General features: G+C 39.3%; 1 protein-coding gene and 1 long non-coding RNA gene across 2 annotated transcripts in view; one reads left to right on the top strand and one right to left on the bottom strand.

Annotated features, from left to right (window-relative positions):
- GRM5 (glutamate metabotropic receptor 5) overlaps positions 1 to 25,850 on the bottom strand; it is a 217,074-nt gene that overhangs the window by 65,015 nt on the left and 126,209 nt on the right. The window contains exons 2-3 of the mRNA XM_080375144.1: positions 17,228 to 17,463; positions 2,012 to 2,258 (exon numbers count right to left, since the gene is read on the bottom strand). Coding sequence (XP_080231270.1) covers positions 2,012 to 2,258; positions 17,228 to 17,463 — 483 coding nt within the window. The remainder of the gene's footprint in view (positions 1 to 2,011; positions 2,259 to 17,227; positions 17,464 to 25,850) is intronic.
- On the top strand, positions 2,259 to 15,332 carry LOC308058795. The gene is made up of 2 exons (XR_013925973.1): positions 2,259 to 14,430; positions 14,712 to 15,332. It is a non-coding gene; the product is annotated as an uncharacterized lncRNA (long non-coding RNA).

The raw sequence follows: 25,850 nt of genomic DNA on the forward strand, positions 1-25,850 counted from the left end.
ACCTTCCTGTAAAGCCTTCTTAACCATGAAAAATTATATTTTGACTCAGTGTTGTCTAATTTAAGCACATAGACTGGATTTAATGATGCGACTATTGTAGGAAAAGAGAGAACAAACAACTATGTTTCAAAAGTAAACAAACTCCATGGACATTTTGTCACCACACACAGTCCGTTAGTTTGAATTGACAGATTCCTACTGCATCTCACACAAATCCAGTGAGGCTGGACTTACTTAAAGTTGTGTTACCCCGAGGTGCATAACCCCTGCTCATCAGTGAAACACTAACGTCCTGTTGTGACTGAGCAAATGACCGCACATAATTCCTTCATTTTTTTTAGAATTGAATTTAAAAAGACCCAAGACACTCAATTAAATTCCTTGCAACAAACTGAATTAAATCGGTATTGTTAGGCAAGCCAACATGAAGGAAAGCTGAAGCTAAAGATCTCTTTGCAACATTTAGATATTAACCTTGGTGTTGTCATGCCACATATCATTTATTTGTAGCAGTCTTCTGTCTTTCTGCAAGATATGAATGAAACAGATAGGAATAAGGTAGGATGCAGTCCACTGCAACTGAGCACCGTTCAAACCAAATAGGAACCCTTTAAGAGAAGTCTGGGACAAGTCTTTTTAAAATAATTTGGTCAGAAAAACCCAGACTGAGCACTTTTCTTCAGAATTCAGCTATTTGTAAAAATAGAAATGTTTAGCGGAAGACAGCCTTGCTCACCAAAACAGTGCTGAAAATACATTTCCATCTGAAATTTTTCTGGGTTTCTGCCAGTTTGTGCCTGAGTTCTCCTACCAGCTCACAGTGCACTTCCTTGGAGTCTGAGTCTGAAGAGTCTGAAAATTTGTGTCTCCAGAGAAACAGTCTGCTTTTGTAGGTGGCTGTCCTGCTTTCCCGTGGGGAGAATGCTGACTTTCCAGGTTTTCAAATGAAATACAATTTTAACAAATCAGTTCTGAAATTACAGGAATTTTTGGAAATGTCAAAATATTTTTACCACTGGATTTACCTTTTCCTACCCATACTCAGAAGTTAATGCTTTCCTTTCTGTTCACATTATTGGGAGAGGGCAAAATTTAAATTAGTGTACAGGATGAACCATTTTCCTTCTAGTCATCTGTTTATACAATGCCGTCATAAAGATGTTTAAAATCTTGCCAATAATGTAGACAGAAAGGGATGCCTCAGTCAAACTGGAGCAAAAGCAGTGAATAAGGCAGGAATCTACCAACTGAAATACAGGGAAAAATTATACTTTGAATGCTATCACACTTGCTCTTCATCTTCTGAGAGTTCAGTAGGCAGAAACCCAGAAAAAAAATCATTACACTTTTCAATGTGCATTTATATGGGTACTGCATATATGTCATAGAAAAAGAAAAACTTGTCTTACAATTCATAGGTGTATGTGTACAGCAAAGTTAACAGCAAAAGAAGTTTTATTTAAATTCAATTTGGCTTATAACAGCACAGTATGAATTAATAGCTTAGTCTGTTATGCAAGGCTTTATTTGGAAGATATGGAAGCAGATTTTTAATAATTCTGATGGGAAAAAAATCCCAGACAAATCAGTAAATTATTTCTCACACTGTTTTACCTTTCTTATTAAAGAACTATGTCTGCTGTGATCGCTTACTGCTCAAACACATAGATTTAAACATCCAAAGAGAGCAATGCTGTGGTGGCTGTCATGGTCTATCAACATGAAGTTGAAGGTCGTATGATTTTTAGTGAGAGCAAATTCCTTTAAATGGTACAGATGAAAATGCAGATTCATGCAGGAAGATTGTATGAAGAAAGTTCATGTCTTTAACCTTAAACATCATAAAAAATGTACATAAAAAAAGAAGAGTTATTTTGGAAAAATTACACAGAAAGTCAGGAAATGTGAAAACAGAAGTATGAGATCTTAGCTCTGGTGTCAAGCCCACATGTATCTACTACGAACAGTTAGTATGTCTGGTATTAAACAGTTTGACAAATGTCAACATTACCTTCCTGGCGAGTCACCGTTCTCATCAAACAAGATCATGTCCCCAGAGACCCCAGTAAAGTTTGTCTTCATGAGGGATTCCAGGAGCTTCCGACCATCTATGGGCTTCATGGCGTCACAGAGGCCCACGTAGCCTGGGCACAGTGACATCTGCATGTTGTGGAGGCCGTATGCCATTGAGTATATTGCATTGATCACAAAGCCCATCTTGGAGTCCTGAACATGCTGCGTCCTCAGGGTCATCTGGCCTGCCAGGGAACAGCGCAGAGTGGGTGGTTAGTGCGTGGGGCTGAAATACAGTCAGCCCTTCAGACATCTGTTGGTAGGTTGGCTATGAATGGTGGAAAAAGTCTTTTACAGTGTCTTAAACAGCTCATAGCAGATGCTCTTACCGGTACACACACTGACCATGCTAAAAAAAACCAAACAACAACAACAACACCCCCCCCAAAAAAAAAAAAAATAATAAAGGAATGAAAGAAGAGATTCCCCTCAAATGTTTTACTATCCAGCTGCTGTTTTTCTCTCTGTATGTAGCTCCACACCTCACATACGTTATTTTCCATTGCCTTCTCTTCCATGTGTTTTTTTTTTTAAGCATGATTTATGATCATTATAACATGTTTTGGGGAATCTAGTGCTTCTCCACACCTGCAGAAATCTCCCCAGATCCTCACAAATCTTTTGTTGAAGTATAAATGCTGACATGGGGTCTATTCTATAACGACCTTGTAGGCAAGACTTTTGTTTCAGAGACATGGGAACCCATCCTGTGCAGACAGACCTACCTAGGCACAACTCCTTTACTGCACCAGAAGTTTCTGTACTAACTCTTCTGATTCTGTCTCTCCTGCCTCTCTATATTTACGAAGTGAGGACAATGATGCAGTGTAGATGGATGTATTAAAATGTCTGTGAAGAGTTTGATGATGCGGGTTAGGCAATGACTCCATTTAGCCAAAACTGGTTAACCTTACGATGTTTGGCTTTTAAAACATAGTGCTTGGATTTGTATTTCCTATTTAAGCTTCTGTGAAATGCACTATAAAAGTACATTGAGTAGCACCCTGAAGGCCGTTTTTTTATAACCCGGTGTTATTAATGACACAGATTCACTCTGTTGGCAGCACCATCCCAGCTAAGGAAAAGTAGGCTGGAGGTTTTCTGCCTCGTATGTCATTAGCAAAGCTGCCAGCTGCACTCCAGCCACCAGATCTTTAATACTGGGGCAGTGAAAAGAGCCAGACATAAAGCAACTGCATCAACGGTGCTGGGAATATGTTGGACACCTGGAAAGGTTTGGCTCTGGAGGGAGGACAATGAAAGAGCTCTACTAGAACATTTGCTTTCCTTTTATCAGTCAAGCAGCAAACCCTAGGAGCTAGGGAGTCCCACATGTGGGCATCTAGGAGCAAAGCAAATGCAAACAACCTTCTGTGTCCACTCTGTAAGACAGTGTCTCCCATAGAGACATTGGCAAGGGGCAGGGATGGAGCTTACACCTGCAGGGGTAGCACAGTGTGAGAAGTAATTTATGCCACAAAAAGACTGACATACAGACAGTTTTTTTTCTTGAAATAAATGAAGACTAATATATCTGACCCTGAGAGTGGCACTCATCTAGTTTAACAATATCCATCCAGCATCCAGTCTGACATCTGAGCACCTTTTGTGGAGATGAGTAAGAATGTCCAGCTGGTGACTGATCCCATCATAAAACAGGTCCCTCTACAAACTCCCCTTTCCATTAGCAAAGCAGATCACCACACAGTTCTAATCACTAAAACATTTCTGAGCACTGAAAACATCAGGAAGGGTGGCAAAAATACATAGTTTGAACTGAAAATGATTGTGTAGAGGTCAGTAAGTGAATGAGGGGACTGAGAGATCCGTTTTCCCGTTCTCTTTCATGTGGGAGCTGGCACCCCCAACTCCAGTCAACCTCAGGAGCAGTGATTAACATTTTGTATAGCAAAGTGATATGAGCTTGGAATATCTGGAATGGAAAAAAAACCTTGGAAACAAACCACAGTGTTGCTCATTTGTTCTGTTCTACCAAGGTATTGCTTTTTCCTAATTACAAATAATAGGCATAAAAACTGCAACAGTGGAGTACATGTAAAACCCATGTTAATTGAAATTAAGTGGAAAATTGAACAAGCATATTACATTACAATACACAAAACTTGGTTTAACCAATTATTCATCCTCAAAATTAACAGCTCACAAACCATGCAGTTAATTATAGTAGCCATTAGAATGAATCAGATTTGCATCAGCAATAGTATTTTTTTATGAAACAATATTCAGCTGCTTTATTGTGTATGATTGTTTAAAAACATAATAACTTAATTCTTACAGGAACACTGGGCTTTGTGCTTCAATTTTACAGAATTATTATTATGACTTCCTTTAAACATTGAACCTCATTCAGTTCACCTGATGATTTGTAATGAGGCTGCTTAGCTTGTCACAGAAGCTGCTGGCAATTGTCAATGGAGTTGTGAGGGAATTAGCTGTTGTGAGAATTTTAATATACTTCCTGCAGCTGGAGAAAGCATTTACCCAAGATGTTAACTGCCTTGCTTTGCTCTATAGGGGCAAATCCAACCTGCCAAGTCTGACACTTCGTTTACAGGACCTCAGGACTCTGTAGTTAAGGGGAACATCTCAAAAACTGAGACAAAAGAAAACTTTTGCTTTTTAATATACTGCAATATGGTCTTAAAAAAAGCCAGTATTAGAAAAAGGAGTGAAGTCTGAAAATATTTTTCAACGCATTTCACAAAGTACTCAGGCACATCAGACTTGAAGCATATAAGTAACCCTATTTACCTCAGTGATCTGACGATTGATTTTAAGGGAAGGCTGAATACACAAGCTAAAAGGTAGTTTCTCAATCAGAAAAAAAAAAAAAAAAACCAAAAAACAAACCCCTGAAAATATTTTAAATCTATCTCTGCAACAAGTATGATTTAGGTAGCCTTAAAACCATTGTCCACTTAAGTGTTAATGCCTATTGTTCTTGCTGAAGTTTGAACACATGTTCTTCAATTCATACACGAGTGCTGTCTTCAGTCAAGAACCTTTCCTGACACAGGTCACCATGAGATGGAGAGGTAGCACAGATGAATTTAATGATGATGATGCCAGTAATGTCAATGGAATTGAATTTGAAGTTTAAACTTTTAATCAAGAATAAAGAAAAGATCTAATAGAAGTTGGGGAGTTCCTACATAATTGCTGGGCAGAGAACAAATATCCACAGACTGTAACCCATATTCTTGTTTGCAACACCCATAATATAATACTTTTCTATTAGAGTAAAAAAAAACCCCATATCTATAAAAGATCTGTTTTTCTCCATCTTGCATATTCCCATATAAGAAAAATTTGCAAAGAAGGAAATATTAATGTCTTGCTTTCCTGTGGGCTGGGAAAAAGCCAGCACAATGTTGCTTGAAGTTGTCATGTAGGGATAAGCAGCACATGCTCGCGTTTTAGTTCAGTTCAGGTGTGGGCTTTCAAAGCTGATTTCCAAATCGTTCCTGCTTATTTAGTTTTTATTTGGACTGGGCATCACAGTTTTGAGGTAATGTATCAAATTTCTTATGAAAGACACTAAACCAACTAAAGTGCCCCAGCAAAGAACCTAATGCACACAGTTGCAAGTGGGTGTCCAAACCTTAGGACGAGGCTACAGTCACTTTAGAATAAACCTCCCCTGAGCTGTGAATCTTTCTTGGCTCACAGAGTTTGCAATCAGACTCGGCATTGCTCCCAGGATGCTGCAGACAGCAGGAGCTGGAGGTACACAGGTGACAATGTGCGTGGGCCACGTACAAAGCTGCATTTCATAGGTCTCCAATTGATTCTTATTGCAATTTTGACAGGCTGAAGTACCTTTTCTGTGGCTGGACTGAGCAATTTTTTCAGGACGTAGCTCATTTTCCCACAAACGTTGTTTAGAATTATATCAACCTGTTTATGAATCTATGCTGAACTTGGTGATTATGTCCAAATGATTACAGAAAGTAATCTGTACTGCAGTAGCTCAGAACTAATAAATATTAACACTGTACCATGAGAATTACTGCAGAAATAAAAAACTCTGCCTCCTGTAATTAGGATGAACAAGTGGAAGAATGCAGGGTGAATCAAATCATACTTAATGAGGAAATAAAATAGCGCTTGCAATCATAAATGATCAAACATCATGGAATTCTCTGAGAAATGAGGGAATCTCAGTGGTTAGAGCATGTGCACAGATCCCTCGGTTCTGTTCAGTGTATTTCCTTATCTTTCCTGTCCAAGTAATTCTGGTAAGTAAATAAAGGCTTATCCTTTTATTTTCCAAGCTGTGAGATCCTGAGGCAGTTCCAGATTTATTGTCATATTGCCATTTCTGGCTACAAACATAGACAAAACCTGTCCCTTCTTTGGCAAATCAGATAACCCCTTCATCCTTCAGCTTCCCATCTACTAGTAGTATTCCTTTCAACTGTGTTTATCTGCCATCTTTCTTTAGACTAAATATTCCTCAGGAAAAGGACTACTTCTCATTACCCTCCTGGTTTTCCTCTGCTTAATGCAATGGGCTTATTATTGGCTGGAGTTTTTCAATATTATTGTGCTATCTCTGAAATGAATGTAAAATTATCCTGGATTTCATGGGAAACATAAGTATGTAAATATTTATTCTATAGATCATTTAGGAATCTATATATACAGGATTCAGGTGGCAATATGGTCACATGCATTAAATATCAGCTGAGGAAATTTCTGCCACTGGAGTACATAAGCTAATATGCATGTTTTTTCCTGCTTAAACATATGTTCTGTATGTCTGCTTTTATCTGTATGTTCCCAGCTTTACTGTAGGACTGTGACTATAGCAAAGCCAAAGAAGAGCCTGAGAACGGTATAAAATCACAGCATCGTAACCTACATCTTTTCTGCCCACACTTCTGGGATTGACCCAGTTTAGGACACTCCAGCAACGTCACAGCAGAGGATGGATGTGGGTGTTGTGGTTTAACCCCAGCTGGCGACTGAGTACCATGCAGCAGCTCGCTCGCTCGCCCTGCCCCCAGAGGGATGGTGAGGGATTCAGGAAGTGATAAAAAACTCATGACATAAGAACAATTTAATAATTAAAATAAAATAAAATAATTATAATGATAATGGCAATTGTAATGAGGAGGGGGGTAAGAGAGTGAGAGAAAGACAGGAATAAAATCCAAAAGGGAAGAAGCCAAGGGATGCACACTACGACTGCTCACCACCTGCTGACCGATGCCCAGCCAGTCCCCAGGCAGTGAAGGGCAACCCTGGCCAGCCCCCCCGTGTATATATATAGAGCATGATGTCCCATGGTATGGAATATCCCTTTAGCTAGTTCGGGTCACCTGTCCTGGCTGTGCCCCATCCCAGTTTCCCGTGCCCCCCCAGCCCTCCCACTGCCAGGGCCTGAGAAACTGTAAAGGCCTTGACTTAGCATAAACATCATCCAGCAACAACTAAAAACATCAGTGTGTTATCAACACTGTTCTTATACTAATCCAAAACACAGCATTGTACCAGCATCTGAGAATAAAATGAACCCTATCGTGGCAGTGGGCTATGCAGGGCCATCACACAGTGTGAAAGAACACGTACAATGGAACTAGATGGTACCAATGGTACTAAAAAAGATGCTCAGCAGCACCTGCTGGAACAAGGCTTGTAGCTGTGCGAAGGTAAGCGCGGCTCGACGCACACTGTGGCTGTGCAGTCCAAGCTGCGGCAGCCTGTGAGCATGGACCTGGGCATCTCTCTGGGGTCCGGGCAGGGACGGCTCAGAAAGCAGCCCTGAGCCCACCATGAGCCGTGCAGCGACAGCTCAGCTCTAAACTCCCCATCCCAATTTGTTCTTTTCTGTTGCCACATCTCCAAAACACAAACACGGAGATGATGGAAAAGAAACATGTTCTTTCACCAAGTGGTTCCAGCTGGCAACGGTTCATTTCTTGCATCTATTTAAAAACAATTAGCGTACTTATGGGCACCGAGCCAAGCAAGCACTGAAGGGTGCTCAAAGTCCCGCTGCAACGGGAGCCAGCCCCGGGCACAGGCGGTGCTGAGCCCCCCTCACGTCCCAGTGCTGCCCCCACGGACCCATCTCCCACCCCCAAACGTGGAAGAACAAACCAACACAAAACTAAGTCAAAATGCTGGAATTTCACTGTCATTTCCAGCATTTAGCAGGTAAATAAATTGAAAACGTCCTTCAATAAAATTCATTATTTTATGGATTTTTTTATGTAAAACCTGTCATTCCTCTCCCCCCCCCCCCCCCCCCCCCCCCGCTACTTTATACCCTCAAGGAAGATGAAACACCATTTTCTCTGCTTGTCAGCTGGTGACATTACAAAGCCTCATCAAGCAGGGATGTTGAAAAGTGCAAAATTACCGTGGTTCAGTATGCTTTTTCTGCTTTTGAATTTTTCCAAAGCTGAGAATACTTTAAATTTTAGAGTAAAGAAAGTGTAAAAGGAAGAGTGAGAGTACTTTACATTCCAGGCAGCCCCCTCTTATTTCTCTCTTGAGGAGAAACAAGAGAATGAAATATGCAACACAATATGGGAGAATATTTTTTTCATAGTGCAGAGCACCTTGTTTGCTATGCAGTGAGTTTAACATTAAAATAAAGGGAAATTGGAGGAGTTTATTTTTATTGTTATTATTATTTTAAAATTTCTTAGTGATCAAAAGGTTGTTTAAGACAAAGTCGTAGGAGACACCACAAAGGAAACCAGAAATATAACCTATGGTCTCCAACTATCTCATAATGTTTCCCTATGGCTAACTCACAAATCAGTTTCTATAGTTTCCATATATACATTAAAGACTCCATCAATTCTTTGTGCTAATTTTTGTTTCAAAAGAGAAGAGGCTGACAGCAGTGAGTTCTAGTTTTGCTAACAAATACGTCCCACATTCACTTTCTGCTAGCGGTACTTGAACTTCAAACCCACCAACAAATGTGGTGGGTTTTTTTTTTTCCTTTTTTTTTTCTTTTGCCTTACTGAATATTTAAAAAATAAAAAATCAAGACAATGGGCTAATCTTTGCAACAAAGACATGGTAGCGCCTGTCTGCTGCAGAATATGGTGTGTGAATTCTTAGGTCTGTCATGGGTCCACACTATCCCACTTGTTCTCTTTGGGAACACACCGGTAACCTTGTCTGGATCTGCATGTTCTGGATGGCATGCCACCAAGTCGGTCTTCCCAGAAACATGCATGTCTTTTCAGTGAAGAAATGGAGTCTTATTAAATAGAGGAAAAGTTGCACACGTGAACCAAGGTAAAGCATAGTGTTCATACCTAATTATGTTATCATTGTTTAAAGATACAGAAAATTACTTCTTCTGGAACCTTTTCCAAAATCTGTCATCAGAGCTTTTCTGTTAAAGCAATGCAAAAGAAAAAAGTAACTTTCAGTTCTCTGTTACTTGTAAGGTTCCAGGTGTATTTTTCTTCTAACAATCCGATGTAATAGTTTATTTATTTATTTATTTTCATAATTTAATTTCTTACTCAGACTGAAGGACAAAGATATTTTCTGCCCTACAGGAAATTTCATGTAGTTGAAATATCCTTTCCATTCAAAATGAATACAAAAAGTCAAGGTTGGATTTTATCTTTTCTGAAAAGGAAATTCTGAGTCAAAAGAAAAGGAGACTTGGTACCACTGGAAAATATCATTTGGATTCTGAGGCAATAAACATAGGATAATACTGAAGCAACATAAAAGCAAGTCATAAACTTGAGAAACAAAACACTTCAGTGTTATTGAAATAAGAAAGCAAAAAATGACTCATTTCAATGCTTTTCTTTCAAAGTCTGTGTCATTGAATCAACATGCTGCTATGGAACATTTTTCAAATTTGACAAGCAAATATCTTCCAGTGCGATCCACTCGCCACATGTTTTGGACCAGTTCCAACTTTCACTCTTCACAACTGAAAGCCAATTAACTAACACCATTTTACTTTATGTGGTGGTTATCACTAAAATAGTAACTTTGAGAATAATTGAGGGACAAAATTCAGTGTCTTAAAATGTGGAGAGGACTTTCAAAAGTTTTTTTTTTTTCCAGGTACTTAGTTGACTTTGCTGTTTCATATCTATTTAAGCCTAGACGAGCAAGGCACCTGCAGATTTCTCACAAATCTGGCTGGAGCTTGACCTGAATCCTTGGGTGCCCACAAAGCAGTGGAAGTCTGGCTTCTGTTGTGAGTTCAGTAAAATCAGCCAAAAGAGTAACAGTAACAGTCAGTCCTAGGAGAGGGTAACTAAATAGATAACCTCTTCCTGCACACCATTTCCTGAACATTACTATCCTTTCACCTTCTACAGAATTCAGTTTCTTTCCTCATAAATTACAATGAAACACAACCACTACAGATGCAAAAGCACATTAAATGCTGGCATAAAACTTTCTGTACTTGCAAAAATACTCATATGAAAGGTTTGAATCTCTGTTGGAAGTCAAACTGCTGAGAGAAAAGAATGACAGGAACTTCTCCAATTCATCAGTCTAATAAGACTGATATAGCTATATGACCTGAATACCTTTCATTATAATTTTTTTTTTTTTCTTAAGGCTGGAGATATATGGTCTGTACCTGTCTACTACATGCATAATGGTACTACTCTCTTCCAGATAGTTTTCAAGGTTCAGAAAGGAAGTTAGAAAAGGAATTAGAATTTAAAGAATAAAACCACAGTAGCATGGTATATCATCAATAAAACCACAGTAGCATGGTATATCATCAAATATATCTAATAGAAGGAAGAAGGAAGGCAGGGAGCATAGAGTGAAGGAAAAACAGATGTAGCTTTGTAGTCAGATATTGAAGGATTATGATGAATTCCATAACAGCAGTGAGAAGACTGAAGTTATTCAAGCATTTGAGTTACAGGTGTGTTAATATCAGGATCAATGTATATCAAAAACTCTTTCAAATAGGTATGAGAAATCATATAGCCGTTCTTAGTGCCACACTGCTGCTTTCCCTGAGTCAAAAAAAAAAAAAAAAAAAAAAAAAAAAATAGTGGCACGTTTGTGTAGGCTGCTGGCTCAGATTATATCAGGCTTCTAGAAAATTGAGATCTAGATCTTTGACTTACAGCTGATCTGCCCTTGGAAATTTCTGGACTTGATGCAGCATCACCATAAAAGTAGTGATAAACCGTGTTTGAGTTCCAGATCTGAAATGTGGGCTGTAAAAATGAGGTCTGGACCATCCTTCAGCTTGCCAGTGCCCAAGCATGAGGCATAATAAATCAAGTATCAAAATGTGTGACAGACAGGATGCATTCAGGAGAATTAAAATGCCTTTTAATTCACTCTTTTAAAAATAGAAATTAACTTTAACTAAATTTGTTCTGTTTTGGTTTCATTTGCAATCTTAAAATAAAAGTGTAGGAATGCTAAATTTGGGGAATATGAGGTTCAAATGTGACACATTCCCTGAAATGTGGAAAATACCCTTGTGTTCTGACAGCACTTATTTTTTTACTGGCTGAGTTCTGATTAAGCCAACTTTGGCATTTGAGCTTACGTTTAAGTGACAGATTATTAGCTTGTTGCAGTGCAAAGACTAGACAGTCATATTTTATTCCTTAGTTCTCTCTGGAAACCCAAAAGGGCCATTTGTTTAACTAAATTTCTGTTCAGCTGAAAATGTGGGACTTGCTGCGGGTCCTTTTGACCTCATTAAAAGGAGCTGGAGCTTGATGAAACTCAGCAAACAGGTGAATAATTTTTGCATTTACATTTTATGTGCCCTTCTGTACCCTGAGCTGCAAAACTTTTCTCGTACTTATCCCAAATATCCCTAATTTCCCTTTCTGCAAATAAACTCACTCTTAATCCCACTCTTAATTGCTTGGGGATATATTGGTCATCCTTTTTCTATGTCGGTTTTTGCAGCTTTGGAAAAAGTTTCTTTATCTCAAAGAAGCCACATGGTTAAGTCTTGAACAGGATATTTGGATTTCTGCATCCTGCTAAGACCCATTCAGAATGCTGCTGCAAATCTCATTTTCCCTGTTCATCACTTTGCTTATGTTCTTCCCTGTAAACCCTGTCACTGGCTTCCTGCTCCCAGCCATGTCAGACATAAGTCACGTTCCTCACTTTTGGTACCCTCTATGTCCTGTCTGTGGTTGATCTTTGTGATTATCTAACCTCCATCATTTGCCTTTGTGTTTTCTATCTCACTGCTTTGAACCACAGTATTTACTGTTAGGGCCCTGCTGTAAACATTTGCAAAAGTGCCCCATCACTTTCCTTCAGATTCTCATTTCTGTGGCTCCTCTACATGAAACTTCCAGTTTTTTCTGAAGTCTGTAACCTCTGCCAGTCAAACTAAAATGTTGCACTTCATCAGCATCAGCCTCTATTGATTTGCTCTTTCTTGTCTTACACTTACATCACAGATACTTGGGATGTGTGTTCTAATTTTGCTTGTGTTTAACTAACATCTTAAAAAATGTTTTTCCATTCATGCCTCTGGGTTTTACACAGCATAGTAAAAATAAGATTACTTAGCAGCGGAGGCAAAGGGATTCATTTAACAGACTGGCAAATGTAATAAATATGCTTCTGCTTCTGGTGACTTTGAAGACTTGACTTTTTCCACTATTATCAGTTAAGTCGGAGCTTCACCACACACTTGGCTTGTGTTGGGTTTTGTTCCCGCTCTGTGTTAAGATGCATTTCTAAAACACCCTCACTAGGAGGAAAAAGTACCAGAAATTTGAGTTCTGGTGGGGACACTTCTCTGTAAGACAGCAAGGACATACATACCTAGTCTTCAAAGGCCAAAAGCAATCAATACTGAAGGATTGGATTAACCTTTGATGACCTGAAGATGGTCGTTGAGTGGAGTTACTCATCTGGATCAGCTTGCTCACCTATTTACGAATTTTACTGAATTGTGGCCTTAGATAATAAAAAAATATCTGACTGGTGCCAGAGGGGAAGCAAAATCCAATTCTTGTAAAATCCTAAGTGTTTGGAGGCCATTATATGTCTTCTTCTAAAGATGCATTTTAAATTCTTTGATCTGACTCTTAGTGTTCAGAGGTGGTTTGTAGCAGCTCTCCTGTGGCATGGAACTGATTACACTGAGAATCAAGTCAGGTAGGTCTGCAAATTTCTCACTTTCTGCAGTGCTCCAGCTGGGCAGAAAATCAATGTACTTAGCAACAGAAGTGACACCCATTTGGATTAAGTATGTTCAAATCTGCAAATTAAAAGTGAACTTGATGTTAAAATCTTCATCTCAATGAGAACTAAGCGTATGTAAAGGGATGGAGACCTTTTAGTGCTTGACAGAAATGAACAGAGAAAAAAATATTTTGGTTTGTTTTTGGAATTATCTTTATCTGGCTGATTTCACAGTTTTATTATGCATATTTTACTAAATCATGCATTCATTTCATAATAATACCTGCTTGGCACTGTCTATGGACAGCTTATATTCAAAAATGAAAAAAACCCTCATAAGTCACCAGAGCTTCAGTCATTGACTTAGGACTTCATTTATTTTCTGTCCCAGAGGTATACGTAGCCTACCATTTTAGTAGGCAGGGATCAGCAAAGTAAATACAAAGGTTTGAATAACTAAATTAATACCTGGTGTGTAGTTGAAGTCAATTATCTGTTCAGATTTCAGCCATATCTCCTTGTGTTTATTTTTTTGTTGTTTAAATAAGTTGTTTATGCTGTTAACCACTGTTTATTTTTTCAGGATAGTACAACATGATTGTGGAGAAGAATTAATTTTTTTCCACTAAAGTAATTGTTACTGCTTTTCAAATAAACCCCTTCATTTATTAATGAACTCATCTATCAACACTAATCAGCTTTAAGTTTATCTTTTTTATCATTACCCCAAGAAATAAAAAAGGGCTTGCCTTTTGGTGTGAAAATAGATTTTTATTTGTCCTGGTTTCAGCTGGGACAGAGTTAGTTTTCTTCTTAGTAGCTGGCGCCATGCTGTGGTTTGGATTTGGTGCTAGAACAGTGTTGATAGCACACTGTGGTTTTGGTTGTTGCTGGGTGATGCTTATACTAAGTCAAAGACTTTTCAGTTTCTCAGAACCTGCCAGTGAGAGGGCGGGGGGGGGGGGGGGGGGGCACGGGAAACTGGGAGGGGACACGGCCGGCACAGCTGACCCCCCTGACCCAAGGAATGTTCCATACCATATGGCGTCATGCTCAGCGTATAGAGCTGGGGGAAGAAGGAGGAAGGGGGGGACGCGGGGAGTGACGGCGTTTGTCTTCCCAAGTCCCCGCTGCGCGTGACGGAGCCCGGCTGCCCTGGGGATGGCTGAGCCCCTGCCTGCCCGTGGGAAGCGGTGGGTGAATCCCTTGGGTTGCTTTGCTTGCGTGCGCGGCTTTTGCTTTACCTATTAAACTGTCTTTATCTCAGCCCACGAGTTGTTTTCTCACATTTACCCTTCTAATTCCCTCCCCCATCCTGCCAGGGAGGCAGTAAGCGAGCGGCTGCTTGGGGCTTAGTTGCCGGCTGGGGTTAAACCAGGACATTATTTCTCTCAAGAAACTCAGTCTTTGTAATTGGAATCCTGATAAATGCCTTTAACTTTTTTTGTTTGTTTGTTTGATTTTTTTATTAAATGCAGCTCATGGGAAAGAGAATGTATTCCATCAGATAAACTAAAGGGCATGGTCCTGTTTTCTTATCAGGATGAATCTGAAGCAGCACCACTATATTCATCATCATGCAGAAACTGTCAGGACAGTATATGAAATGCTTACCACTGTTGAGGGGAAGTATCATCTTTACAATTGTGAAGTCGGTGCTGAAGGAATTTAAGACTCAAGACTTTGAATGCTTGAAGTTAAGGAATCAATACAAAGACAAGATTTTTAAAGTCATATGGAAGATAGAAAATGAGGCAGAAACAAAAATTACCATTACAGTCTCAAAAATTCATGTTAATTTTGAGTTTAAAGTCCCAACATCAAAACCTCTCACTCTTGCAATTCTCAGAGAATAGATTTGTGTCTTTCCTGCTGGAAAATCTACAGAGATGTCTAACTTCAATATTTCTTCACTTTAGCATGCAACCTTGCCTACTTTTGGGACTACTATGAGAAAAATAGCATAGGTTTCTTAGCACTTATGACCAAAAAAATTGTCATTAAGTAAATTGGCATATCGCCTTTCTGGCCAACCTTTGAATTTCCTTTATATGAACTTCGACAGATGGTCTAGATTAAAATCATCACTATAAAATTGAGTAACACAATGACTCACAACTTTCTGTGTGAAAACCCTGATTAAATGGGCAGTTTTAATCGATTGGTGTGTAGTGTTGTTAATCTGGGGAACTCCACAACCGAATTACCATTTTCCACCCTACAGCAACAAGACAGAATTAAAGCTATTACAATCCGGTTTTCATTCTTCTACTACAGCCGGTCATGGCCAAGCATTGAACACTACAATAAAGCTGAAGGAATAGTAATTAGAACAATCCATTTGAGAAATGAGTCCTTTTCTCTATTCAAGATTTGCAAATCAGCAGATTGTGATTCCTGCACATTTCTTTGTGTGTTTGACATTCCTAGGTTTTAGGAACCTATTTGAGCTGTGGCTCATTCAGGACCTCTTTGTAGGAAACCTTCTAGCGATGAGTGCTGTTTAAACTGAGCTATTCAAGCTTTGTGATTAAGTTGTCTCATATCCATGATTGGGTGGCTTCATGTCTAAAATAACATCTCCCTTAACCCCCGAGATAATTTTTTTGTGATGGTGGATTTTATTTTAGGCACTATAAAAGACTCTGTAGACACCTACATTTCACAGTTCCCAATCTTTTATATAAACCCGAAATTAGATTCTTCCAGTGTTGGTAAAAAGTAAGTAAAAAACCAAAACCCAGAAAAGTCAAGTTGAAATGTCATTGCTAACACAGCACAGTGATGGAAGCCAGGTCTTTATTAGCCTGTATCCAGCCATGCCCACTGTACTTACATCTCAGGAAAGAGATCTACATTATTGTAGGGAAATCATTGAAGTTTACTGTTCAATATGCAGTACCTGTTGATAGTGCAAATAAAATCTGTGTCAGGCTGTGTTGGTAGGGTAGCAGTAGAAAAATAATGGAGAAAATCAGTTGCATGTTGAAGGGGTATGCTGAGAGTTTGGGATTCCTAGGTTCAATTTCCATCTCAGACACAAACTTCCTCTGTGACCTTGTCCAAAGTAAAAGAAAGACTAGTGGATGTTAAGTGGGACACGGCGGGGGGTGGGGGGGTGGGGGGGGGTGGGGGTGGGCTGGGTGTGTGTGTGTTGTGTAAATTCAAGACTTAGATCCTCAGGGTCTCATGGATGTGTGGAAGATACTGACATTTTTAGGAGGAAAGGTCCCCTGGGGCTTAAAGCTGTGGTTGGGGTAATGCCCAGCACAGCACCACCTTATGCCCCACCATGGGCAGGACATCAGGACATCTGTTGTCCTAGTACTGCTTGGCATCTCATGAAATAACAAATTAACAGAAGCAATAAAAAAACCCAGAAAAATGCACCACATCTTTCTGGGGAAAAAAGTTTTTTTGCCACTGTTTTGCAAAAATGACAAAATGTTGTGGCAGTTTTTGCTAAAATCAGTACAATTTAATGAAAAAGATCAGCTCAAAATGGCATTTCCTGAAATGACTCATGGCTGAAAGAAAACCTAATGAAATCTTTCAAACCAGCTAGTTTTCTATCTGAGGTACACAAATAATCATCATTACCATATGGACTTCAGATAACTTTTAGTATATTAACTCTTATTGGTCCCGTGAGCTAAAGCAACGTGATCAGCCCTGTTCTGAAAAGAAGCACTGAATTTCATATTACAACATTTTTGAAAGGGTTTAGATGCCTATGGAGGTAGAGCAGCATCGTTTTTCAAATATAAAGAGGAGTTAGGTACTGAGGCACTATATCTGTTTCTTTAGAGATCTGAATACTTCTAAAATCGTGGTTGTCATCATTTTGAAAGGTCAAGCCTTGCAGTTCCAGCCTCCTTCCTGCAAACCCTGCTCACTATTCCACCGGACTAGGCTGCATCAGTCCAACATGTGCTGTTTACACTGGACCTTCAGTCATACCGGTTTATACAGCAAAGGTAATAAATTCACTTACTTGTGCAGGTCTTGTTGTATTTAGGGTTCTCTTGAGGAAACCCTTCCAACCGGCACTGGAATCTGTGCTGCCAAAATTCCTGAAACCATGGATTTCGGTGATTGGTTTCTGGCCGAAGCTGTAGGTAGTAATCATCAAACCATTTCACGTCAGGAGACTGGAGCTTGATCGTTATTCCACCGACAGCTTCACGCTGATACCCGTCTGTCACATCGTACCTGTCTGCCCAGCCATCACTGCAGGAATAAGTGAAAGAAAGACAACATTAACCATTCAAAGGAATAAGAAAAGAACTTCAACATAAAATTCAGAGCCTAAGAGCACACACCCACACCTGTGATCCTGTGTGAAGTTTAATGAAGCACCTGCAATACTTTTACTGGAAGAATTCAGTGTTTTCCTTTTCCTTACATTTGCTTGTCATTGGCACCTTTTACTTAGTTGATATGTTCTTCATCCTCCGCTTCAAGTAATTGAAACAGCACTAAGAATGACAGATCCTGAAATCTGTTGATTATAAGCACCTCTCCGCACCATGCTAAGCCTCACTGTGCTCTGGGGAGAAAATCTTGGATTCAGTGTTTTAGTGACACTAGTTTGATACTACTCTTACCTGAAAGGAAGGTGACCTTGAGGACAGGACCTCTTCCAGTGTGAAGGGCAGGACTGTGCTGCAGACCACGCAGCCTACGCTGCACAACAGAGTGTGGCACAAAGAGCCAGAAGCAAATTTTGAATGGGCTGACACTGCTCAAGCAGAAATACCAGCTCAGTGCTCAGATGCTGAGACAGTATGGCACTGCATCCGAAGCAATAAATCCTCTCTGCAGACATGACTAATGAAGCTGGGCAGAGCATCATGCAGATCCATGTGTTGCTTTTGTTTCTTGGTTGTTCGTGGCTGGAGTATTACGGAGTTGTGTGACAATGTATTGTCACAGAATTTTAATCCCTTTCCGTTAACCTTTCTGCTTGCAACACTAACCACAAGTAGCCAGAAATGACTGAAAACCCAGATCAAACAAAATGACACAAATTTTTCAGGATAATTCCCCTCTCCTTGGTTTCACAATGGATTTTCTTGGAAGTACTGACATTTATGAAATTTCACTCAACTCCACTAAAAGAATACGTATCTTATTAGAGCATTGCAGATTTCTGCTGTTTTTCATGAACATGATATTTCAGTTTTTCAAAAGCCCCAGGCCCTACAGTTAGAGAATTATGGAAGAATCTCGGATTAGATTTTTCCCCTCTAAAAAGCACCGATGCTAATGACTATAGAAAGCACTTTTAAATCCTAAAAGTCAAATAACTGAGTGATAAAAAATAAGCTTAATTTATCATATTTTAAAACTTCATGAGCTGTTTAAAGCTATCCCTAAGTATTTTAAGTTAGTCATAGCGTAACTGATGTAGGTGACCTTCATCTGTGTGGTTGTGTTGTTCCGTTTTGACCATTTGCTGCCTGGCTTAAGCTTTGCTGCTGTATTGCAGAACAGGCGGGAAGCCTGCTGCCGTCACTTTGGTCCCAGCACATTCCCTGTTCACTACATTCATCTGTCCTCACACAGTGCAGAAGTCAAGACCTCAGACAGTGACTCGTTCTGCACAAGACACTGTTTTTATTATATAACACTTGACTATGTGTTATTAACACAGCTGCAATGTCAATAAATAGCAACTTCACTAGGGGCAAAAATATTATCCAGTGTCTGGAATGAAAATGAAAGGACTATTAAACATGCTTCCGATTTCAAATGCACTCATTTACTCAGCACAAAAGAGGAAAAATACATTTGTGAAAGGAAAAAGATGAGCACTGATGTTCAGCTCATATTCAGCACTTGGAAAATTTACCTTCAAGCTTAGAACCAGTGGGGGATGGACACAGGGGTTAACGTTCCCAACCACCCTCAGGAGGTTCAGCACAAGCCACCTTCCCCACCTTCCACCAGGACTATTTACTGGATGAAGAGTTAGAACCATTTATGTATTCTTTTCTGATAAAAGCCGCAGAAAGTATTTTAAATTTATGAGTCATTTAACCTTTTCTTTGAAACATTCATCTTAATCTTTGGCAAGTTTTTAAGCAGTTTTATCCATCCTCATAAAATCTGACAGGTTTTATGAATGCAGGGAGTGACAGCTTTTTTGTAGCGTGGTGTTTTGTTTTTTTTTTTTTAAACTGAACAGAATTTAAGAGAATTAAAGCTGTGCTCTCAGTATCCCAGCTTTATGAGTTGTCTTAACAGCTTAAAAACCTCCTGTTTTCTTGTAATTAATTTCTTTATCATGTTTCAGAGGAAAGGTTTTGTAGGCCTAATCCAGCAGAGTGCTATAGAATGTATAGTGTTACTTTATGAATAGTTATCCTCTAAGATTTGCAACAGAGATACTATTTTATAACTTTAAGTTATCAAAAAAGATAGAAATAACAACTTCATGTTACATAACCCTTCTTCTTAACTTTTCCACAGAAGGGCTTCTTAATTCAACAGAGTCGCTTTTCACTCAAATAAGTATTTCAGCTTAGCTTCTTGGGCAAAAGGCATTTATGAGCTTTGTATAGAAGATGTACTTAAAATGCATATTGTAGAGACAACAATGTAGAGATAACAAAGCCTCAGACAGACAAGGTGGCAAAGCAAATGCTAAACTAATATCTAAAAGCCAGTGCAAGTGGAGGAGGAAAACAGGCTTACGTGAATATAAGAACACCCCAGTGGTGCGTGATATTTAAATTCTACACCCATAGTAGAGTAACGACACCTATGGGATGTCAATGACAGCATGATATAGATGTATTTGGGATGTTAGACCTGTGACATCCTCTGAACTCATTAAGGGGTGTGAAGATGAGGGAGAAGGGGACAGAGAGGGAGATACCTGCTTAGTTCTGTAGTCCTGTCTGTCCCTCCTTATACCTTCTTTCTTCTCCTAATGGCTTAATTTTGCTGTAGTAGCTGGCAATATCATTGTACTCCATTGGTGGTTGCATTATGAAATGCTAAAAATGGTATTACCCATCATTAAAATCTACTGGTTCAGCTGAAGAAAGATGCTCTGGCACCAGAAACAGGCTGTGACAAGAGCTCCAAAGGAAGTCTGGTGTAATTTCCATTCTCACACACAGAAGTGGTGAGGTGCACAGGTTGCCCCTAACAGAGTGTAGGGCTGCTTGCTGGGAGACAAATGGTTCTTTATGTTAGCAGTGGGATGTATAGGATATTTAGGTGAACAAGTGGTTAAGAACAGCTTCCTCGCAGGTAGTAAAATAAGACCAGGTGAATGGTATTGCAGTAATGATTATGAAAGAACCCAATCACAATTAAATGGGACATGGATATCCTTAACAGATAACTACACAAGTTCATCTTTTCTCCCTTGTACTGACATTGTGCTTTCTGGTTTTATTCTGATTAGGTGATTAGGTGGTTCTGATTATTAGAAATAAATGCTATTGCTTTTTAACCAATGGGCAAATGTCCTTAAAGTGATCACATCAAGACTTAAAGATGGACTTGCACACAAAGAAACCTTGCTGTGAAAGAAAGCAGCAGCTGCACAGCTGCAGCACCAAAAGGAAAAGCCCCTTGCTGAGCTATCTGTCAGGTGTGCACAGTAATTCATACATCTCATTCATCAGCTTGCCAGGGTAGAAAGCTGTCAACAAGGTAAGAGGACGATGACATGTGCAGATCTGGCTGCCCTCAATATTACACTCACGTTCAACACAGTGGGGAAATGTCTTTCAGGATCATGGCATGTTTTCCCCTCATCTGATTCTCTTGTGTTTGTTCTTGTCGTCAGGCTAATGCCTGGTGCATTTTCCTTAAAGGCTGGTGATACGATACAGGATAATAACATACTGTATCAAACAAAATATATCATCATTATTGATGTTTCTAAATAATAATAAAAAATGAACAAATACGATTTTAGACAATATTTCCTCACCAAAGAAAATAAGGATACACAGAAAGGAGGAAAAAGGGAAAAGTGGCTTTTACTGTTGCAGTACTAGCAAGAGATGAACTTGGAACAGGAGTTCTGTTATCGTGATGTTCTTTATCTGTCATCAGATCTTACTTGCGTGTGTATGTTGTCCCAGCTACCATTTTTTGAAGGACATGCCAGGGTGATGGAGATTTTAGTGAAAAAAATGTCCTTCAGCAAACACAGGAGAAGAGTTCTGCTCCTTTGTCAATGGTCTGTCTAGGTTATTAACAGTAAAACACAACATAGTTTTATATCATAGAAAGGCTCTAATAAATGGCACAACAGAGACATCAATATTTACATAAAATTATTAATGTATAAATATAACAATAAATAGATTTAAATACAATAAAATAATTCAGTGTTTGAGATCCTTGCTGTACATATAATTATTTTGAAACAGCTGAATGGAAAAGTAGAAGAGACGGTATTTAAATGACTAGGTTGCACAGCTGTGATCACGGATGGATTGTTAGCACCCTGCTTGCTTCCCCCCACCCCCCTGCCCACCCCCCCAACACTGGATGCTGATGGTAGGGAATAACCAGAGCACACCTGAACAAGCAGACCGGTATACATTGTTATACTGTATATACACAGAAGGTAGAGATGTAGACTTTTTAGGATCACGTTTGCTATGGTAAAATACAGAGAAACTTAAATGTGGCTTCCTGGATTTTCTGTGTTTTGTTCTTTCCCATCTTTCCCACCTTCCATGTGAAATAGCACTAAGAAGAACTTCCCCAGGTGGGTGACACTCTTGTGCAACTTCAATCCACCTTGCCTATCATATACAGAGATTGTGGGAGGAAGGAAAAGCAATCCTTGACAATAGTGTTGACACCCAAAAAAAGATGAAACGTGTGACTGTATCTGTTATAAAGAAATCTCCAGGTGCTTCAATGAAGTCATTTTATTTCTTCTGGGAAGAATCACCGTGGAGGGAGGAGAACATTCAAGTGAAGAGCAGCACGGGAGCAACCTCATGCTTGAAGCATTATGAAGAGGTAATCAGAAAGACAGTTAATGACTATAAAGACCATTCAATATTCGTGATGGTCATGGCTGTTTTGGGCTTATACAGTGCAGTCAAGCAATTGCTAGCCTTCCTGAGAAACATTTACAAAAAGGTGAAGTTGTAAATCCCTGTCAACAATGACCTAAGCAGTAATTCCACAAAACATCTTCAAAAAGACAAGGTGGACATTGCTCCAAGAGTGCTCCACATCTACTTGGTAAGCAGCATGATGATCAACAGTCTGGAGTATGTTACTGATGTCAATCTGCTTATCAGGGATAACAGGGATTTGTAGAAATGACTGACTCCTTCTGTAGGACTAGGAAATGATTAGAGTTGCACATCACTGCAAACAGGACAAAGGAAGAGAACTACTGCCAGCTTAAACTAGATAAAAGAATGTGGAAACCTTGATTTCATGGTTAATATTTGTGTGAGACAGCAACTGCTCAGAAGAGATCAGTAGTCACAAATAAATAAATAAATAATACAAAAGATTTAATGGTTTGAGGAAAAGCAGGCAAATGGAGTAGGAAGAAGGTATTGCCTCATGTATCATGGTTCCATTCACATGTTCAGAGATGCAGAACATGGAAGGAATTAGGACTATTGTTACTGGCCATGCTTACAGGTGACAGATGTATGGTCCCTCCTGTGATGTCTGATTCATGCCATCAAATCTGGAAGATGATGTGGAGAAAGCTTTTTGTAAGCTGCTACCAGAGCATCCTTCAAAGCACAGAACTTACTGATAATGAGGGGTAGCAGAAGAATGCAGTAGTCTACCAAGTTCTTGGAAAGCCTAGGTCACGCTGCTTGGGTACAGGCTGTGCCTAGTGACAAGAGAGAGGAGACTCTTCTCTAGGTGTTTAAGCAGTAGGTGGGGGCTGCCTAAGGTCAAGACAAAAGACGAACTGGGAGAGAACAACCATGAAAAACAGCATTTGTGACTTAAAAGAGCAAAAAGGAAAACCAGAGGACTTCACTAAACCTAGAAAATTTTACTATTAGGTCTCTGGTAAGGAATATCTAAGGAAGTGTAGAATGAAAAAGTACTTAATTAAAAATTACCATGCAGAAGATGGATAGAAAATATGGTTAGACATTAGTGCACCAATCTCATAGATGGAAATACATGAAAAGCAGAAGCAAGCTCAGATTTTCAAGGATCAATGTGAAAGAAAAACATTAGATGGATAAAATGAGAAACGTCAAGGCACAAAACGAGCTGCAACAAATGGGACATCATAAGTAACAGACAGCAGTTCTCTAACAACTTTGTTGGGAGAGGAAGAGTAAAGAAAATGATGACCTGCAGTTCACTACAGGGAGAAAGCTACTAAAGACAAACCAGGACAGCTTTTATTACCAGACCTCATACAAGGAAAAGCTAGCAGTTAGTGGCAGAGGTAAAGGGTCAACCAAAAAGTGGGAAAGTGATCTAGAAAACAGGCTTGATTGAATTAGTCGAAGATTTATAACCTAAAGAACCAAACACAATACCAGGGAAGAGATGTGATAACTGTCTTCAGATACATAAAAAGCTGCAGCAAAAATATCATAATTTGTTTCTCACGTTGATGTAAGCATTTGTGGCTTAAACTGGAAGGAGAGAGACTCATTTTAGACACCAGAAAAACATTCCTCACAGTAAAGAGTATGAAGAACTAGAAAAGCTTGGAGACTCTTGGGGGTGTCAGAGATTAAGATGTTGCAAACATCCATCTGATGTAAATGACCCCGCCTTGGCAAAGGGAGAATGGTGGGTTACCTGACTTCTTGACATCCACTCTGCCCTGTATTTTTATTAGCCTATGTTGAAGTTTGACATGTCTGGGAATGGTGATTGTACTAAACCCAGTGGATTAGAGAAAGAATGCCAAGAAAGTTAAAATACGGCCCCTCCCTCAGTTTCCCCAGCTTCTCATGATGTTTTACCTTAATTCTTTTCCTGTTACTGTATTTTTTCTCTCTCCGCAGTTGCTATGGGAAGCATCAACAAACAACTGGAACTGATTTAGGATTAATTGTGTGTTTGACTGTACATACAGCTAATTCCAATGGTGCAGTTGCAGTAAGCAGGAGTGTGCATGGGGTTACACACCTGTACCCAGCAGAGTCGGGGCTCCTGTTCTAGAAGGAAACACCAAAACAAGGCATGCAGGAAAACACTTCCCCATGCAGGGGCAAAGAAAACAGCGAGGTAGGTGTGTGTGTGTGTAATTATCCTAACTAGAGCTAGCTAACATTTCACACAGTCAAGATACTTCAAATGAAAAGGCATTTTTTTTCTCTGAACTGGAAATGCTTGTTTCTAATGCTATTTTAGAATGCTCAGTCTCCTTAAAATTACTCTGAATGAAAATTATACTTTTTTATCTCTTTTGTGGGGTGGTGGTGAAAGGAAGGGTTGTAGCTACATTCCACAAATAACACTCTCTCAGTATAATTAAGATAAAATTTTGTGGTTTAAAATCAGAAAAGAAATTCAATGTACCCTAATTTAGACACTTGGGTCAACAGTCTGAACTAAACCCAGGTTTGGCAGTTGAAAGCCTTTCGCTCAGTTTTGAAAATCCATAGCAGCAATTCTGTAGTATTGGCCCTACCAAATCACTTCAGTCATGGGAACTGAAACCCTAAGGCCAATTAGTCAACGGTAAGACATCAGATCTGAACAACAGCAAAGTGATTGCACAAGTGGACATGCCTATATACTAAATGGTTGCAGGCTTTATTTTCAAGCCAGTCCTTTATACTGTTTATGACATTTCTTAAATCTCAGCTATGGGGTTCAGATTATTCTTTATAATGAATGTTTTCAGATTCTTGAGAAGCCTTCCAAGGAAGTAGGAAAAGTCTGCAACTTTTGAAGGACAGTTGGACTAAAAAAGTTTCAAAGACGACAATCATATGCTGATAAAAGCATTAAATAGATACTATAATTGATTATTTTTCCATTCAGTACCACATCACCCTTCAAGGACAGCTTCAGATTGAAGTAGTCCTGCACAATGCCAATGTCTGTTACATTTTTGTTGTCTTTCCATGCAGTATCCTGACAGTACAAAGCAGAATTGGAACTTTACTGTTCAGAAAGTCTAGTGTATAGAAAAAGACACGCCACAGGATTTGAAGAGTATTAATTATAATCCACTTCAAGATTTAGCAGGTGCATATGTTGGATATAAGAAGAGGGGAAGAGCAACCAGGTGACAGTGTGCAAACTGGCAGTCACTGGAACTACTGCAACCCTTCTCAGTCACTGTATTATATGCAACTTTGACCATAAACTTACTTAAACTTCATCGTACTAATAAGTTAAGCAACAGTGAATTACAAATATGACTTTTTGGCCAGTGGGGAGATTTTTGTTAGTTGCTCACTTCTAAAAAGTTAATCATGGATATGCTATCAAGTATCAGGCATATACCATCAAGGTCTAGCATACCTAGCAGGTATGATCAGGTATATACTATCAAGATATCAGGATTTATGGGAAAAGATCTAGAGTACATTTTCTGCCATCTATACACCTGGTATGTTGAAATGTGAAACCATCCTTAAAGGGTGTGTTGTATTAAAAATTTATTTGGATTGCAT

The sequence above is a fragment of the Falco punctatus genome (genome assembly GCF_963210335.1).
Source record: "Falco punctatus genome assembly, chromosome: 2".
In the NCBI taxonomy this organism is placed as follows: Eukaryota; Metazoa; Chordata; class Aves; order Falconiformes; family Falconidae; genus Falco; species Falco punctatus.